This window comes from Amblyomma americanum, chromosome 1 (assembly GCF_052857255.1).
Source record: "Amblyomma americanum isolate KBUSLIRL-KWMA chromosome 1, ASM5285725v1, whole genome shotgun sequence".
Taxonomy (NCBI): Eukaryota; Metazoa; Arthropoda; class Arachnida; order Ixodida; family Ixodidae; genus Amblyomma; species Amblyomma americanum.
In genome coordinates, this window is record NC_135497.1 from 176813735 (window position 1) to 176832136 (window position 18402).

General features: G+C 45.7%; 1 protein-coding gene across 1 annotated transcript; it reads right to left on the bottom strand.

Moving 5' to 3' along the window:
• Positions 1 to 4921: 4921 nt before the first annotated feature.
• On the bottom strand, positions 4922 to 13454 carry LOC144114244 (uncharacterized). The gene is made up of 3 exons (XM_077647846.1): positions 13017 to 13454; positions 8843 to 8971; positions 4922 to 5126 (listed from the first exon to the last, which is right to left on the bottom strand). Exons 1-3 carry the CDS (start codon positions 13207 to 13209, stop codon positions 5002 to 5004), a joined length of 447 nt encoding a protein of 148 aa, XP_077503972.1. The 5' UTR covers positions 13210 to 13454; the 3' UTR covers positions 4922 to 5001.
• Positions 13455 to 18402: the final 4948 nt, after the last annotated feature.

Below are 18402 nucleotides of genomic sequence, written 5' to 3' on the forward strand. Positions count from 1 at the left end.
GCCTATGTTTTTGCGAGGGATACCAGTCCCTTCCAGGCCCGTGGTCAATAAACTTCTCTTCAATCTGTTACGGGTCCAATTGGACTTATTTTTGGAAATTTCGCGGAGAGTTTGTAGGGTGCTTCACTCCCGCCACCGGATGGCCCTGTATTGCACTGCCTCCGGGATCGGCCTTGTCTTTAGCGCGTCTTTACTATCCTGTCTTTATATCCCATCTTTCAACTCTCCTACTATCTGCACGTGGTAGCGATTGTGGCTCGGCTTGAGCCAGTGAGCAGGCCTTTGAAATTTCCTTTTTTTTCCTCCTGGCAACAACAGAGACTCCGGAGAGTCCCTGTCGTCCCTGCAGTGTATGATCGTATGATCTTTGTAGAAGCAAAACCCACCAGCCTTTCGTAGTGTCAGTGCTGGTTCCTGGGAATAACGCTGAGGCACCCGCCGTACGATCTGGACAGGAGCCTGCGCAGTGCTATGTTTGTCGGCCTCCTTGGGGATAGAAGCGTTTGCGGGTCGGTAGGCTGGAAACGCCGATTGGTCGGTGGGATGCGTGTCTGCGTGACGTTTTTTTTCGCTTCGCCCTCGTTTTCAACCGGGTGTGGGGTTGCCGCGCCTCTCTCGGCCTGTCCCTAGAGTGCCTAGGGAATCGCTAGGTCCGGCCGTCCGCCGTGCGTGCGTGGTCCGCGGGCATCCCCTTCGTGAGCCTAGGCGGCGGCGCGCCCGTTTCGGGAGCTGTCCAGGTATCGCTTTTTTGCGTGGTGCGCTCGTCGGCGACAGCCAGCTGAAATTTCTCTACAGTTCTCGCTTCCACGACATTACGACGACCCGCATAAAGGTACGCATTTTATCTCAAATTTCGCTTCATGTAGTGCTGTACCGCTTACCTACATGCCTTGCGCATTCCAGGACCTCGTTTTACTGCTGCAGGAGCACGTTGCTAGTGTCGTGCTGGTGTTCAAAGTTTTGCCACGCCATTACGACGACCCAAATAAGGTGCGGTTTGAGGACCGCCGGCGCCGCCAGCTGAACCGCTGTCTGCCAGTGCAGTGCAGCTTTGTTTAATTCCTTAGAGACCTTTCGCGCTTTGTTTAAATCGACGGCAGCCGTGAAAATTTACATATTAGACCTCGCTACAGCATTATCCCAGCGCAGCGCGCCTTTGTTTCTTTGCGTTGGCAAGCGTTAGAAGCGCGCGCAATCTCGCGCTTTGTCCAAGTCGGCTCTAAAACTCGCGCTAGGCCTCGTTGCCGGGTTGACAAAGTGCTTGGCTTTGTTCCTTTCAATGGCAAGCCTCTGCCACTACAGTCGGCGCCGTTAATTTTATGATCGCTGTCATCTTCAAGAGCAAGTCCAAGAAAAGCTATGACGATCGCGCGGTGTGGAAATCGGCGGTAGAGACAAAAAACTCGAACGTGTAGCTACAGACCGATTTCCGTACCGACTACTCGCGCTTTGTAGAAATCGACGCCAGCCGTGAAAATTTACATATTAGGCCTCGCTAGAGCATTAGCCCAGCGCAGCGCGCCTTCATTTCTTTGAGTTCTAATTTGTATGCAGCACACCTTTGTTTGCTCGTTACTTCTGTTCTTTTCAGTCGTTTCCTGAATCCGTCCAAAGAGCCGGGCTAGGTGGATGATTGTTCGCCGTCAATGGAACCACATGGCGATCGCACTGCATACAGCACGACTTTGGTCCCTGTGTTTTTTGAATAGAAACATCAGGTGTCGAAGGTCATGGTCGTGTCCGAGGATTGCTTCGACAGCTGGGGCAAAACCGCGGGGACCGGTCACGCTCTGTCGTCGCTGCCAAGTGAAGAGGCACAAAACGACTGTCAACCTTAATAAAGGCCTTCTCGGGGCCGCCTCAGTGTTTCCTGACAGATCACGCGCTTTGCACCCTGTGCACGTGTTCTCCACATTTCCAATAGGTCTTTCAAACCCTGCAGAAGGCTTGAATTAGGAACTGCTAATATTAAGATGGTGCATGGTATTTGAGAAACAATAGCGGCAACAATGGCAAAGGTGAAGCAGGGCTGGAGTTACACGCAAATAAAGAAAGGTTGGGGGTACCCAGATAACAAGCCGAAATAGTTTTGGACAGGACTCCTAGTTATTCGATATAAAAGATTCAAATAATGCATATTCAAGAGTTTATCAAGGTTTTTGTAGAAATATACTCTAAGCACTTTCCCTTCAAGAACATTAAGCAGTCTAAACGAATAAGAAAACCATGCATCACGCCAGAGCTCAAAAGAATGATAAAGCGCAAAAACAAGTTGTACCAAGCCTTTTTGAATAATCCCTCTCTAGAATCTCTAATCTTATTAAAAAAAAACAAGAAATCAACTAAATGCTGAGCTTCGGCGCGCTAAGATTGTGTATCATCAAAAACTGTTCTCTGATGTTGGAATGAAATATTCAGACGCTGTCTGGAAAGTTGTAAATAACTTGTTACGTCGCAATACGAAAAATGCGCCAACTCAACGAATAATCTATAAGGGCTCTGAATTATCCGGTCAGGCTCTTGCTGACCATTTCAACAGCAATTTTTAACTACCCATTTATCTATGATGCATCTACCTGAAGTTCCTTCATCTTGTAGCCCTTTCGAAAACCTTTTCCTTGAGCCCACCAGGGAAACCGAAGTGTGTACAACCTTTATGAATTTAAGTAATAGCAAATCCTTAGATGTTGGCAATATTCTGATGAAACCAGTCAAATATTTACTATCTTTTATTATAACTGTGCTTGCATACATCTTCAATTTGTTAATTGAAACGGGAGTTTACCCGGAAGAAATGAAGAAAGCAAGAGTGACAGTTGTGTTTAAAGGGGGAGATAAAGATGTAGTGTCCAATTATAGACCAATATCTGTGATTCCAGTCTTTTCAAAGGGCTTGGAAAAAGTAATCTTTTCCCGTCCAGTGAACTTTTTTAATGCAAAACAAAACCTGTCTGATGCTCAATCTGGCTTCCGAAGGGGCAAGTCGACGGAAACGGCTTTGTTATCACTTAAGGAATGTATCCTGCAAAACACTGAAGCAGGTATTCTCACTGTCGGACTCTTCATTGATTTTAGTAAGGCTTTCGATTCCCTAAACCATCAAATTTTAACTCATAAAATTTCTCAAAACGGAGTTCGAGGAACACCTTTAGACCTCATGAAATCATACCTGCAAAATCGAAAACAATCTGTCTATATCCACAACCGTCAGTCTTGTTTTCTGGCGGTACGAAATGGTGTGCCTCAAGGCAGCATTCTGGACTCGATGCTTTTTAACATCTATATAAATGACATTGTGCATATTTATGACAAAGCGAAATTTATTATATACGCCGATGATAGCAGTATACTAGTCTCTGGTCACGACATAAACAAGTGAATTGAAGAGTGCAACGTAATCCTTACGAAACTAGAGAACTGGTCCTCTTCTAATTGCCTCCAAATAAACCCTACAAAGACTAAGTCGAACTACAACGCGCTCCTAAATACGCAGGTGAAGAAATTCAAATTGTAGACAGCCACAAAATCCTTGAAGTTACTTTCTCGTCGCATCTCAGGTGGGATCGGCATGTGGAAAATATTTGCAAAAAGCTCTCTTCAGTAGCAGGTGTTCTAACACGATGTCGATGGCTCCTCCCCACTCACGTGAAAATTCAAATTTATCATGCTCTTCTCGGTTCCGTAACTCTGGGAAACCACCACAAAAACAAATGTGATAAAAATACAGGTTCTGCAGAAGATAATGATCCGCTACATTGCAAACCTTCCTTATCTGTCTCTCCAACGCAAACTGCTTTTAGAAATTATAACATAATTCGTTTTGAACATATATATGTTTTTCGCATTTTGAGGTTCTTTTACCATTCTTCTCCTGCTTATAGAGATTTCTTAATACGTACTACACATTTAAGGACCGCTTCGAATCGACTCTACACCTGAAACACCGATATCTGGTATATTCCATATTTTCGAATTAATTATACACTACAAACGCTTGAACACAATTTACCGACCACTCTTAATAAGTACAAAGTTTTGGCTAGAGTTAAACCAAGCGAGTTAAAAATGTATTTTGTTAATATATAGCCAGGTTGCATTTTACGTGCCTTTGTTGTCTGCCGGTGCCACGTATGCCTATTGAGTGTTTCTTTTCTCTTTATTTTTCTCGGGTCTTCTCTTTGTTTTCATGCGTCGATCTGTATACTATTGTTAGTGAACATACATGCTCATTGTTTTCATTGCATTTAATCTATATGTCACTTGCTTCGTTGTTTTTGTTTGTTCTAATATATATATATATATATATATATATATATATATATATATATATATATATATATATATATATATATATATATATATATATATATATATATATATATATAAACAACGCGCTGCTCGCGCGCACAGGCACGCTAGGAGGGGGCAGCGCAGCTACTTTAAAACTAGTAGGTACTCATCCGCAAACGCAGCATAGTTTCCAGGGCTCAAGGGCGCACCACAGAGCTATGTTCCGAACTGCGAGCAGTGCCGCACGGATCCGTACAGCGCGCATGAAGAACCAAGGGGAAACGGTTGTAGCTATCAGCTCAGAAGTACAATACGACTGGGAAAGCTACTGCAGGAAACATCGACGCACTGCGAACAGCGAACACAGAAACCGAAGGTACGCCCAGTCTTCGCGGATCTCCTCGAGTAGCCCCGGTGCCTGCTTCGAAACGAGGCGTGCACGTGGCTTGACCATAGCGGAGCTCGTCGCTTATAAATTGTTCAGAGTTCAGTGTGGTCCACTCTGTCCGGTTGAAACTGTTCCGCCATTCGAAATGACCTTCCTACGGCCGGCAGATTCTGCTGCTGTTTTGTCGCAGGCTAACTCGCCACTGCTTTACAGAAAGGTGAGTAAGTAGACCAGGAGAAAAAGCAGAGGTTGCAGAACACACTTTATAGCGCCGCTGCGTAGGCGATAAGGATGCAGACGCAGAAATTGGCCTGGTTCGGTGTCTAGCCCCGGAGACAAACGGGGCAGCAGGTCCTGGGGCAGGTGAAGGCCACCGTACCGTTGGAGCAGGAAAGGCACTCGGTCGCAGCGCAGTTGGGCCAGTTCCGATCCTCCGCATTAGCGCATGCTGCGCCCAAAGAAAGAAGAGAGGCATATGTCGGAATCGCCCACCAACCACGCCGTGCGCAGGCGAGGCGGCCTCGACGAAATAGAACGCCCACATGGTGGTGCTCGCAGGGCTGCAGCTGGTTGCCACAGGGCGCCGAGCAGCACACGAGCAGTACGAGCGGATTCCGTTTTTGGGATTACGCGGTAGCGCGGTACGTACGACGCTTCGCTGGTTTGATTTAGAATTTGTCGAAAACAAAGCATAGTGGGCCATTATTGTATGACTCGGAAGCTGCAGGCTTGCACAGTTTTTTTCGCGGTTCGATGCAATATTGTCTCGCTGTTAAAAAGCTGGAAATAAGACAGCCTAGCACAAGTTCTCCCGGTTGCTTGTTTCGCTCGTAATCTTCGCGCCATGCATAAACGCCGGAGTTTGCGAAATCGGAACGACGCTGCTCTGTCCTAGTAAAGGATTCCCTCTGGCTTCTATCCGTGCTGCGACACTCGCAGCAACCGGCTGCTTATTGGGCTGCTGGTCAATACTAACTTTACCAAAGAGATATTGTACTCGGTGTCGGCGCTTGTCCCGAGGCTAGCTACCGACTATTGTTTCTCTGATTTGACAGGGCCGCCATAGCCGTTTCTCGTCGATTCGCGATCATTCTAAACCGCTAGCACACTACATGTAGCAAGTATTCTAAACCCAGTCGTTCCGGTTTTGTGTGTCGCATGGCCACCAGGTTGTGCAGCTGCAATTAGCCAGCGAGCAATGAATCAAGCGGGCACATGCGAATCCAACAACGATTCTACAGCCATGGTCTAATACGAGTACCTTGAAGCACCACAAAACACTAACGCTACTGATAGGAGGAACCATAGATGTTAACTACGCGAATTCCGCTGCACGACAGACTATAGGAGCAGCTGTTGTTGCTGGAAACCGCTTCGCTGTAGAATCAGTGGTAGGCGTGATGCTGGCCGATGTGACATTGACTACGGTGGCCCCAACTGTATTTGATTCCGTGCTAACCAATGAAAAGTCAAAATACCGTTATGCTCATTTATCTTGCATGATCAGCAATACGCCAGACTGCTGTCGTTCAGTTTTTTTTTTTCCCTCAGTTTCGCCACTAGCAAATGCGTCCCTCTGAATACACCCTCCTGTTCAGTAATCTTTCCGCTTTTCGGGATGCTTTGCAGAAAAGATCTTTAAAAATTTCTTTTCACTTTTGGTTTAGGTTTATGGGGTTTAGCGTCCCAAAGCGACTCAGGCTATGAGAGACGCCGTAGTTAAGGGGTCCGGAAACTTCGACTACCTGGGGTTCTTTAACGTGCACTGACGTCGCACAATCCACGGGCCTCTAGAATTTCGCCTCCATCGAAATTCGACCGCCTTGGCCGGGATCGAACCCGCGTCTTTCGGGCCAGCAGCCGAGCGCCATAACCACTCAGCCACCGCGGCGGCTCTTTCCGCTTTTGGTGCCTACGAAGTTCACTGAACTAGTCGTGTTGACTCGGTAGCTATGATGGGCACCAAGTCGCTGATTAGATTTCGGCCACGGCCACTTTATTTCGATGGAAGCGAAGAGCGAAAAAATTACAGCGTTTACGCTTGCTGAGTAACGAGCGAAATCAGAGAGGTACACGGTATTGGAGGGTGTGGAGCTAATTACTTCCAAAACTGTTTGGCTTTAGTGCGTAGCATAATCGGTAAAGTGGAAGCGGAAAATGAGCGTTTAGGTTTATTAGCAAAGAATTCGAACTTTATTTCTGTAGTCCAATTTTTTTTTTCAGGCAGACGCTTTGTGTAATTAGCCGTTTGGAACACCGGAACTGTCGCTTTTTCTCGTTAAGACGTTGTAATGCTATGCTGGACCGATTACAGGGATGCTGAGGAAGTAATTTGCATTATATATATATATATATATATACATATATATACATATACATATATATACATATATATACATATACATACATGTATATATACATATACATACATACATACATACATACATACATACATACATACATACATACATACATACATACATACATACATACATACATACATACATACATACATACATACATACATACATACATATATACATACATACATACATATATACATACATACATACATACATACATACATACATACATACATACATACATACATACATACATACATACATACATACATACATACATACATACATACATACATATTTATGAATGGAGCCAACAGTCACCGAAACCAAAGGTGCATAGGGGAATGTTTAATTTTTTTAATTTGTAGTGCTAATCAGTGAGATAATAATACTTAGATTAATCTATCGCTTAAGGAAAATTACTTATAATGCTGGCGAACACTCTCAAAATTCGCTTACACCCAATAAACATCAATACACACAAGAGCAGCAGATTGGACAGCCGTCGCCGTACCTCAGTTGGTAGAGCATCGCACGCGAAATTCGGAGGTCGTGGATTCGGATCCCACCGGCGGCATGGTTGTTTTTCCTGCTGCTTTCTAATTAATTTCCTTTAAGCAACAGATTAATTGAAGTATTATTCTCCCATCATTCAGCACTTCAAATAAAAAAATATATATAGAAACAACCCGCTATGCCCCTCGGTCTCGGTGAGTGTTGGCTTCCTTCATAAGTTTGCCAAACGAGCCCCTCATTTTCCTTCCCTTGTTTGCTATATATATATATATATATATATATATGTCTGTATATATGTATGTATATATGTATGTATCTCCGACGCCGTCGCTCATCCCGCGCAGCCACCCTGTCCAGCAATACGACCGGTTCGTTCGCGCTTTTTTTATTGGTTAGCTGCTCCACTTGCTACACCGCACGGTCGGTCTCAACCTATAGAGGGCTATACACGTATACCTCGTTGCGTTTTACACGGAGCATGGCATACAAGTGCGGCGCATGACATCGCTATGTATGGCACCAGTGACGAAGTGCGCCTTATTATCCTTGAAGTGTGTGGACACAGAAGTTATCGGGAAGTTGTAGGCAGAGAGCGTCCCGAATGCTCCCTGTGTTCAACTCGCCACATGTTCGCCGGCCCTGGCCTTCCGCTTGCGTGCAGCGTCCGAGGGCGTTTAGGGGCGTTTGGTGGCGTCTTACGACCGCGCTCCCCACCCGCAGAAGACGAACGCAGCGCGAGACATGTTGGCATCTGCACTCCGTCTGTCCGTTAAAGGGGGCGGATGCTCCGTTCACATTCTTTTTCAAGGGTCAGAGATACAACTATCTCTGCAAAACGCACGTGTAATGTGGATTCGGGGCAAGAAACTCAGGTAGCTGAAATTAATCCCAAGCCGGTCTGCACTAAAGCCTATCTCAAAGACCACAGCGTTGCTTTGCCACGTAAGTACCAACTATGAAACGATAGTTAATTACAATTTTAATAAAGAATTACAATTTCTTTTCTTTGTCTCTACTGCTGGTGTTTTTCATTTTCCCGTTTTGCTCTCCACCACTACCTCTCTACCGTACGCCATCATATATGTATTGTATAACCAGGTTTGTCCCGTCCTATTTCCAATCCTCCCAACTTATCCTTTAAAGCCGCCCTTTAAGGCGTTAGGGTCGCTAAAGAAACAAAAACAGTGAACTCCCATTCCCTAGAGCATTCGTACTACACCCCCAGAAGACCGGTTACAGTCCGAGTGTCGCCCCGACAGTAGCCAGAGCAGCCGGCATCTCGTACCTTGCGGGAGGCAGTTGTTGCAGCAGTCGCAGTCTGGCACGTAGGAGCCATACGTGCACTTCACTTTGGGACAGTCCGCCAGCACGCAGGCTTGGGCCTGCCGTGCGCAGTCCTCGCTGATAAACCCTCCTGGAAAAAAAAAAGAAGTCACCAGAAGCCTAAATGGCAAGGTAGATGCAAAGGAGGTGGCGTATCCCCCCCCCCCGCCCCCAAAAGAAAACTTAATGACGATTACACCCCTGATAATGCGCATGTTCTGCGCTTATTTGCCCGCCTTTTATTTATGCAATTGTTGTACTTGCTTCGAATACTTACCGCACATGAGAGCGGGCTGGTTGCATTTCTGTTTTGGGATGGTCTCAACAAATGTTTTGTGGTGTGAGAAATGTGTAGACAGTCACTCGAGCGTTTCGTCGGGCAGCCTGCTTGGGCACCGCGTCCCGAGAGCATTCAGTCATCTGTTCGACCCGCCGCACGTCTGTCGGTCTGACCTCCACGCGTACGTGCAGCGTTCAGCGCACGACACTACGCCTCGGCCGCGCTCATGACCCTTCCACACGGAGTCGGGTGCGCGACGTCGCCGCTGGAGGCTTTATCATAACTGCTGCGGCTGCTACTGAGCGGGTGCGCACGATGCCGCGTCACGCAGTCATTTCAGGATGTTATCTTCAGCGGCGTTTCGAGGCGTTTGGAGGCGTACCTCGCGACGAAGTTCGCGCACGGCGCGAGGCACCAGCTTCGTACACCGTATGGTCACGTGATCGTGGACGGTGGACGTGGACGCGTACTTGGGAACTTTAGCTTTAACAGCTAGCGCTGAAAAAATTGAAAACACGCAGTGGACAGAAGAGAGAGCACATTATTGCGCTTCTTGAACTGGTGAATTACCTTACTAGTTTATTCCTCCATCAGTGAATTAATTTATCGGGAATGGATCCAGCCTGATGTACGCATATTTGAAGGCATCGTAAAACTATCATGCAGCAGTTTTTAGTAATTAACCCATTATTTTGCGGTTCTTCGACCATGTTCCTCATGAAATTACGGAATTAAATTTTATCTTTTCTGCCTAGCCTGAAATCGGAAGACAAGTCGAGCGCGTTCCAGTTCTCCGCTGCTGCTTATGGAAAAAGGGCGCCTGGATACTCTGTGTGGCATAGCCCGCACAGAGCAAGCTAGGAGAACTACGATGAGCCGCACGTCTCTGCAAAGTCATAAATCTCATATTTTGCTCGTGATTGCTCGTCAAACACGGCGTCCCGTTGAGCTACAAATTTTCGTCAACCAGCAGCGCTATAGTTGTCGGTATGGAGCTAGTACAAGGCCCCCTAAAAGAGCTTATTACCCTCCAGCCTCCAGTCCAGTAGGGCGCGTCTGAAAAACAGGACGCTTTGAGATTCAAAGACACCAAAAATGTGGTTAATATCCGAAAGCAGGAACCAGTAATATGAATGGTATGACACGGTATATGGGGTTTGACGTCTCGATGCAGCACGAAAACTGTGAGGAATATCACAGTGGAGGGCTTCGGATAAATTCAGAACACCAGACCACATACGCTGACATCGCACAGCACGCGCCCAACGCACGGGCGTGTTGACTATATGCCTCTATCGAAATGCGGCAGCTGCGGCCGGCAACCGTTGCCTCATAAGCCGAACACCATTGGAGAAGAGATTACAGCTTTAGTGGAAGAGAACGAGAGGAGAGTTTGGCCGGCAAGAGAGGCCTCTAGAAGGGCATGTTGGAAATTTTCCTCATTAGCTAGGCGACAACTGCCACCGCTCAGATCTAACGGGCGAAGCTGCAAATCATATGTTGCCCTGTCTATCCGTCGATCTTCCCTCTGTCCGATAGCAGTCTTTCCTGGAACTCACATATAGATAACATATGCTCCTCTGCATTTAAAAAGCTTTGTTTTCTGAGGCATAAACTAAGAAATTCACCTTCTCATGTAAAACTGCTAACGTATAACGCTTACATCAGGCCAAAGCTTGAGTATGCTTCGGTTGTTTGGGACCCATTCACTAAAATTAACATATATAAATTAGAAAGGATTCAAAGAAAACCTGTTAGGTTTATCTATTCCAAATTTAAAATCACCGACTCCCCCACTGACCTCATGGCGGCTAACAATATTGAAACACTTGAAACGCGAAGAGGAAAATATCGCCTTGAGTTTCTTTATTCTTTACTTAACCATAAGTTTGCTTTGGATCCTTCACAGTACATATCCCCCTTAACCACACGTTATAACCGACATCATCACATTCACTCATTGACACCGTATTTTGCGAAAACTGACTGTTTTAAATATTCGTTTTTTCCGCAGACAATATCCGATTGGAACCATGTTATGACATCGTAATAGTTTGCAAAATTTGTCTCCTCATTTTTATGTATATTTCTTTTCATTGTGTTCTGTATCTTTTGAGTTTTAAGAATATATGCCTGTCCTGCTTGGACCCTGAAAAGGGTCTGCAGTATGTACTAAATAAAAAAAAATAAATATATTCTGTTATCCATGGTCCACAGAGTGCACGACTGCGCCCTTTAATGCTTGCAAATCTCTCACGAAATAAAATTACTTTCAAAGTAATGATTTAAGGATCTCGCTGTGTTTTATGTGTCATGTTTAGATGGACATCTTCTGAAGGTTATTAAAGACACAGATTTGCCCAAAGTAAACATGTTCATATTTCCTGTCTTGCTTCCCACTATTGATTTTTTTTATTATTGGTTGCACGTGCGGTGTTGATGTTGCTGGTGTGGTGCCTGCGGCAGCTATAAGATGTTCTAGTTTTGAACAGCGCTGGTTTTCTTGGTTTTTGTTTTCTTGTCTTGCGTGAGCATCCGCGTGTACGCATTCCTGTAAAACGTCTGAACTAAAACAACAGCTGGACGCAGATAAGAAACTTGTTAAATACATAGCAGCCGCAAGCTATAGTAAGCTGATCTTTTGAAAAATGCTTACTTGCACATACACCTTTAGCACAAGTTTATTCCATACAGAAAATGTAGTTTGGCGACTCATGCAAGCATATTTGCGCAAGTCGTCTGGTCGCTGCAAACCTTCCAAATATAACCCCGAAAAGAACTGAACAGTAATTAGTTACTGCCCAAAATGCACTTTTCTAAAACCAGCTGTGCAAAGTCGGGCCGATTAGACCTGGCCGACGACGCTGCTGTCTGCGCTCTCTAAAGGTGAGCAGCCGACGCAATTATTCAGTTCGCCCGAACTTATATGTCATGACGCTGGTCACGCGCAAGTGCATGTAACTGCAGAAATTTGCAGCAGACTCTTTCACAGCGAAACTCTGCAATTTCAATAAATCTTTCGATATTTTATTTCTTGCATCGCATGCAACGAGAGGACAATAAAAAGAAAATCTTCAATAATGAGAAGGGTCATATTTTCTCCATTTGTACTTCAATATATGAGCTTGTATCGCTGCGTGCATCTGAAAACACGTGGCGTACGCTCGCTGAAGTATGAAGGGTTGTCTCATCAACTAAGGAAATTGTAGAGTCAAAGAGCGTCCGCGCGTATTCTGTGTGCTGGGGCTCGGACCAAATTACAATTCACTGAAAGCCTAATAGATTTTCGCGTGTCAGTGTGAGTGCGCCCGACTCACTACCACCACCTCTGGTTACTCTTCAAGCGCACTGAATTCTCATTGCACGAGTTCTTTTGCACATCACTCAATCACATTTCGGTCACCGTGTCTGGGGTGGAACCATGACCCTGTGCACAGAAGGGGGTGCAAGCTCATTCTATGCCGCGGCTATGCCAAGCGTTGGAACGATTTCCTCGTCTACAAATTTGGTACTGAGGAAATGCTCTTGGCAATAATAATGAACGAATGGGGACGCACGGAGAGTGAGAGACGTATTACGGTATTGTATGCTATGTGGGGTTTAGCGTGCCAAAGATTCACATGAATGTGAGAGGCGCCGTAGTGGAGGGCTCCAGATCAATTTCGATCAGGTGAGGTTCTTTAACGTGCCCTGACATCGCACAGAGCAAGGAAGTCTTGTGTCTTTCGCCTCTCGAAATCATAATTGGATCCCGCGCTCCCAGGTTGAGCAGCCGAACACCACAGCCGCTCCGCCACCGCGGTTAGAGAAGAGCGTGCTAAAAACAGACATGAAGGGAGTTGTGTAGTACACGTACCTGTAATGCAGTTCTGGCAGCACCTGCAGCTGGTAGCGGTTGAGCTCCCAGTCACGTCCCAGCAAGTCGTCCGGCTCCGGGCGTATATGCAGTGCGGGTCCTGGGCACACACCGCGTCGGAACAGCGCGGCAGCGAAGACGCCGATGAGAGCCCTTGGGCTGCCAGCCCGAACATCACAACGAGCCACAGCATCGCTTCTTGTTCGCTTTTTTCCCGCCCGGCGTATACCAACGGTCTCTCGAAAACTGTTCGCTCAGGGTCCGCCGCGTGCACTCTATTTTACTGTTGTACACCTGAGTGGCGTGATATATATACGCAGTAAGAGGCCCAACGACTGACGTTTTCGCGGATTTTTTATGGCGATAGCCGCAGAGGTAGTGCCGTTTTTTTAACCCGTGCTGCTCGGCACGTGCGACCTTCGCCGCTTGCGACGCGCGCGTATGCGCGGCTTCCGTCTGTGTTTTCCTGTATTGCCCTTGGGTTATGACACTCCCGTATATGGACGCTTGCCGCGGTGTATTTTTCACTTATCGCTCATGGCACAAGCTGGAACAAGAAATAAACGCAACGCATCTTGAGAGCGCCTCGTAAGCACGGTCCGAAACGCAGATAGGAGGGCCTCCGCTATCACTACTGCTGACATCTCCAGTGTGATGGGAGAACTGGCGAGCCCATCTCGAAAAACCACTACGGAAGGGATCCCTCAGCTAAACTTTCGCCATGTTTGCGTCTCGAGCAGATGCCTATGGCTACTGTCGGCCTGTCGGTATTAGGGTGTTTTTACACGGCTTCTTTCAGAAGTCTTTTACTATATGCATAATGCAGCAAGACGGCTTTCAGTGCTTTTTTTTTTGGTTTGTCGATGATCAGACCCAGCATTTCAACTGTGAATTTTGTATTGCTGAAAAACGGGGGCCAAAGTAAAAGTGCTGCTTGCGCAGATTTATGCAAACTGATTCCTTTTTCTTTTGTTGTTGAAGAGTCGTATTGTGCACTGCGTCGAAAAATGTCCCATTGGCGTTATCGTATTCAACAACCTCATCGTCAGGTTGCACATTTGTCTCTTTCTTGTTTGGCACTTCCATCTTTAGGGGAAGACCACATGATTTGTTCTTTGAACTTCGTTGCCATCATTGCACCGAGCACAATTATTTACCGAATTGTTCGTGAACGTTGCTTTACGGCTATCATTATAGTGGATTTGAACCGTGGGGGGGGGGGGGGGGGGGGGGGTAGCTGTGCCGCATGCGGGTTCTGGCACTGCCATTTGGAGACCACCCTCTACCATCGTCGTGCGTAAAAAGTAATGAAAACTATTTCAAGGTACTCCTTGCATTCACCCCGTTATACATAAACAAAAGTATAGTCAAAGCCAGCATTTCATAGCGCAGAATGTGTCCCTATATATACAAGGATTTGTCTTGTTACTTGTTCAATGAGAAGTTTCAGTCCATATTTTCTTTGGCGCTGGGTGTTGTCGTTTTCTTCTGGGCATAAAACGTGCGCAGAAACTTTGAGCGCAGGGCAAAGATAGCCTTTCGCGCCCTCCTGTATCGTGAAAGTGCAAGGACGGTAATGACCGATGAATGCCATGAAACAAAGTAAAATGAAAAGAGTTTCAATAGAAAGAGAGACGAAGGGGATGGAAGTAGCTAAAAGAAACAACTGATTAGGTAAACGAGCAGGTGGGAAACAAACAAAAATAAGTAAAATAACAGTGAAAAGAACCTCATGTGATCAATAATTTTAAATGATGTCGTTATTGTTGCTGATGACGTTCACGATGATGATGACCGTTTGATATTTAATTACGCAAGGCCAGCTTGGCTAAAGAGCACCATGGCTAACGAGTTTGGCCAACAGAAAGCGGCGCCCAAAACAGTTGACTCTGTACATTTATCGTGTAGATTGTTGTTGCCATAACTGTTAACAAACTTTCAAATACCCATGTTTGCAAGTGTTTCTCTTCCGAAAAATCCAAGCACCAGGGAAGGGGTAGCTTGTACCAGTTTGAATACTGGTGGGTACCCGGCAGCACTTACTTGTATCGAACTCCGCGCCTCCCGCATAAGAGGCAAATGCTCAATTCACTCAGTCGAAATGGAAAAGCTAATGGTCTCCATGTATGTCTTCTTTATCCTTTATTTTTTTAAATGAACGCCATGATGCGCTATTTCATGTGAAAGACGACAGAGCTAAGTGCAAGCGTAGAAATGTGAACAAAGACAGCTTCAGCGTAACCCAAACCATTTAATCGGTGAACTTTGCTCAATATATCAAGTAACTCGACGACGGCAACAATGACGCGCACATTTGGCAGTAGACGCACGGTCATAAAGACCGCATGACCTCGTCTTAAGGGGGACAAGGATTTGACTACAGTCCCCCGTAAGCAAAAAATTTTACAATGAAGAGCCATATCGCCCCCCCCCCCCCCCCCCGTTTTTTGTTTTTCGGAGAAGAAAGCTTAAGAAATGCATTTTGCTACTAGGCCTCTCCCTCAACCCTGTCACACGCTCCAAAAGTTTCCCATAAATCTACTCCTGACTCCCGGCATGATTCGCTTCTACTAAGCGAGCAATGTAGGGACGGTGACGAGAAACATTCCTGCAAGTGATGTTCTCTGTGTACCAGGTGTTTCAGGGAAGACTTCAAGTAATTTTGAAAAATAGGCTTTTTGGGGTAGGAATACGGCTTTTGCGGCATAGTATTACCAGTGTTGGCGAACACCGGAAGGCCGGTGAATTGTTTTAAGTCGTAAGCTGGTTAACTAATTTTAATAATTAACTTTTTAACTATTACAGTTAGGCGCCTAGTTGCGACCAGATATTTGTAGCCAGTATTTAGTACTAGCCATATCAGTTTTCAGAATTTCGAAAACGCGATTATCCTTGGCACTGTGGCGTGACAAAATTCGGCTACATCGTGCCAAAATATGTGCTTTCGAAAACATGCAAGCAAACCAAACTTTCTAATGCACGTAACTAGTAAAAAAGCAAAATTTTGTCGAGCCACAGCGCCAAAGGTAATCGCGTTTTCAAAATTCTAAAAACTGATATGGCTATTACTAACGGCTGGCTACAAATCTCTAATTGCAACTAGGCGCCTAACATTAATGGTTAAACAATGAATTATTAAAAATTAGGTGACCAGTTTACCACTTAAACTGATTCACCGGTTTTCTGGTGTCCGCCAGAACTGGTAATACTATGAGGAAAAACCCATATTTTTACCTCAAAATCCTATCTTTGAGAATTACTTAGTCCTCCCGGAAACACCTGGCATGGGCATACCGTGCAAGGATATCGATTGCGAGCAAAAGTTAGCTCTTGTTCGGGATCTTTCTCTTTAATTTAGTTGCCTTCCTTTCGTCCAGGAGACGCCACTGCGTCGTGCAGTGTCAGTCAATGACAATTTCCCCACAACGCGTTGCTCACCAGCAGTGAGGTCCTCCTTGGTGATTAAGTTGCAGCCTTCTCTGCGATGCTTTCTGCTATTTTTTTTTAGAAAAACATCAGAAACACCGACTCTTCTGGCTCTGTAACACTGCCCCGAATCCTACCTCGCCGACTATCCGTCAGCATCCCATTCTTCGCTTGCAGCTTCAGTTACTACATATATAATCTTACGACAGCAGAGCGAGAACGACAAAGGGACGGTTGTATTTAGCCGAGCTCAAGAGCGTCGATATAGCTCGAGCTGTAGCAGGAGGCCCCCCTCCCTTTGTCTTTTCCCATGATCCCTCATACTTTTTCGGCGCGCTGGTGAAGTGCGCGCTTATGCCAATTGACCGCCTGTTCATTGCTGCGTGCTATCAATTACTATAATGACTCCTAGGTTCGTTCTTTGCTTTGACTCCCTGTACGGTGTTATACCTGTAAAAGAAATTACTTCTGATAATGTTTTATTGCGTGAAAAAAAAATAACACAGGCCGTCCATATAAAGCAGCGTGCTGTAATGCTCCCGCTGCAGAATAAAGTGCTGCCTGGCTATAACCACGTGCTTAAAACAAAAGCAGTCAAGGAGTGGCCATCTATGGGTACTGATATAGTTTTACGCGCAGTGATACTCGGAAATAAAAGAAGCAACAATATGATTCGAGGATCAGCGCTTCACTGCGGCCTCATGGCAACGGTTTATTCGTGGCGCTATATTTCCAGGCATGAAGTACCCAAGAGCCCGCCGGAATACTATCGCGATGGGGCAATCTTCGAGTCTTCTCGCGTCGAATACAGCCGCTCACACTGCAGCACCACGCCGGAACTTTACACCTACGTGTGCGCGTGGAGTAGCGGAATGACGGAGTATGGAAATGAGTTTGCCCTACCGCATGCAGCTTACCACAGATGGTCGATCGCGACGTTACGCTTTCATCTCGAAATATTCAGCAGCTGCCTGTAGCTAGCGTAACTTTGTCCGGTTGTTTTTTCCAGCATGAACACATCTACCTCCCCAAATGGTTAAGCTGGTGCTTAAAGCTGGTGCTTAAACGAACAGGCAGCCCAATCTATTGAACTAAACTCAAGGGTCATAACTGCCTTCGGTACCGTCGACGCGAAAGAGAAACGAATTGCTTCTGTCGCACTTAGAGGGGTGCGACGCAATGGAATTGGTTAACACATAATTCTTTGTTTATCTGGCGATGTTTTCTTTACCTTTTATTTTTCTTGCTTAACTTCAAGGGGCGCGTTTGAGGCATTTTAAATAGGGTAAAAAGCGACGGACCGGTGACACGCAGACTGGGCGTACACTATATAGATGTCCCGTCTGCCTGTCATCGGTACGTCGTCTTTTCGCGTTAGTCAAATCGCCTAAGACATTAGTTCACCAAACAGCCAAACCCTATGCTGCTTAACAGGCAAGTTTTTTGAGCAGGTCTTCTTCGACCTTTCATGAAGCTTGAAAACGCAACTATACTTTCAGGCCTAATAAGAAAGCTCATTCGGTGCACCGTTCAAAGCAGAGAAAAAAAGTTAAGAGGAAGTAAGAGGGGGGGGGGGGGGGGCGCACTTAAGCTCCGCCTTTAAGGGGTTTTATGAACACTTTAGTACTATATACTCATCTCGCTCTGTCAACACGAATTGGGAATTATATAAAAACATGATACTTAATTTACAAGCTTCTTACATTCCCACCGTCCTTATAAAGACTGATTTAAACAACCAATGGTTCAACAACCGTCTTAAAAGCCTCCTTAACAAGAAAAAACGGCACTACAGGCACGCGAAACTAGTTAATAGCTGCACGGCATGGGAGCGATACCGTCTTAGTGCAAATAATTATGTTAAAGAATTGAAGGCGTCTAAAAAGAAATTTTTTTCTTCTGATCTGCTATCAATATTACAGTCAAACCCAAGTAAATTCTGGCGAATTCTCTCCCCCAA

What these genes read in the sequence shown, in the direction of transcription:
- LOC144114244 (XM_077647846.1), bottom strand. Translation starts at nt 13,209, where the DNA reads ATGCTGTGGCTCGTTGTGATGTTCGGGCTGGCAGCCCAAGGGCTCTCA. An exon ending in CTGCCAGAACTGCATTACAG is followed by an intron (nt 8,972 to 13,016) that starts GTACGTGTACTA and finishes TTTTTTTTCCAG; the next exon opens with GAGGGTTTATCAGCGAGGAC. An exon ending in CAACAACTGCCTCCCGCAAG is followed by an intron (nt 5,127 to 8,842) that starts GTACGAGATGCC and finishes CTTTGGGCGCAG; the next exon opens with CATGCGCTAATGCGGAGGAT.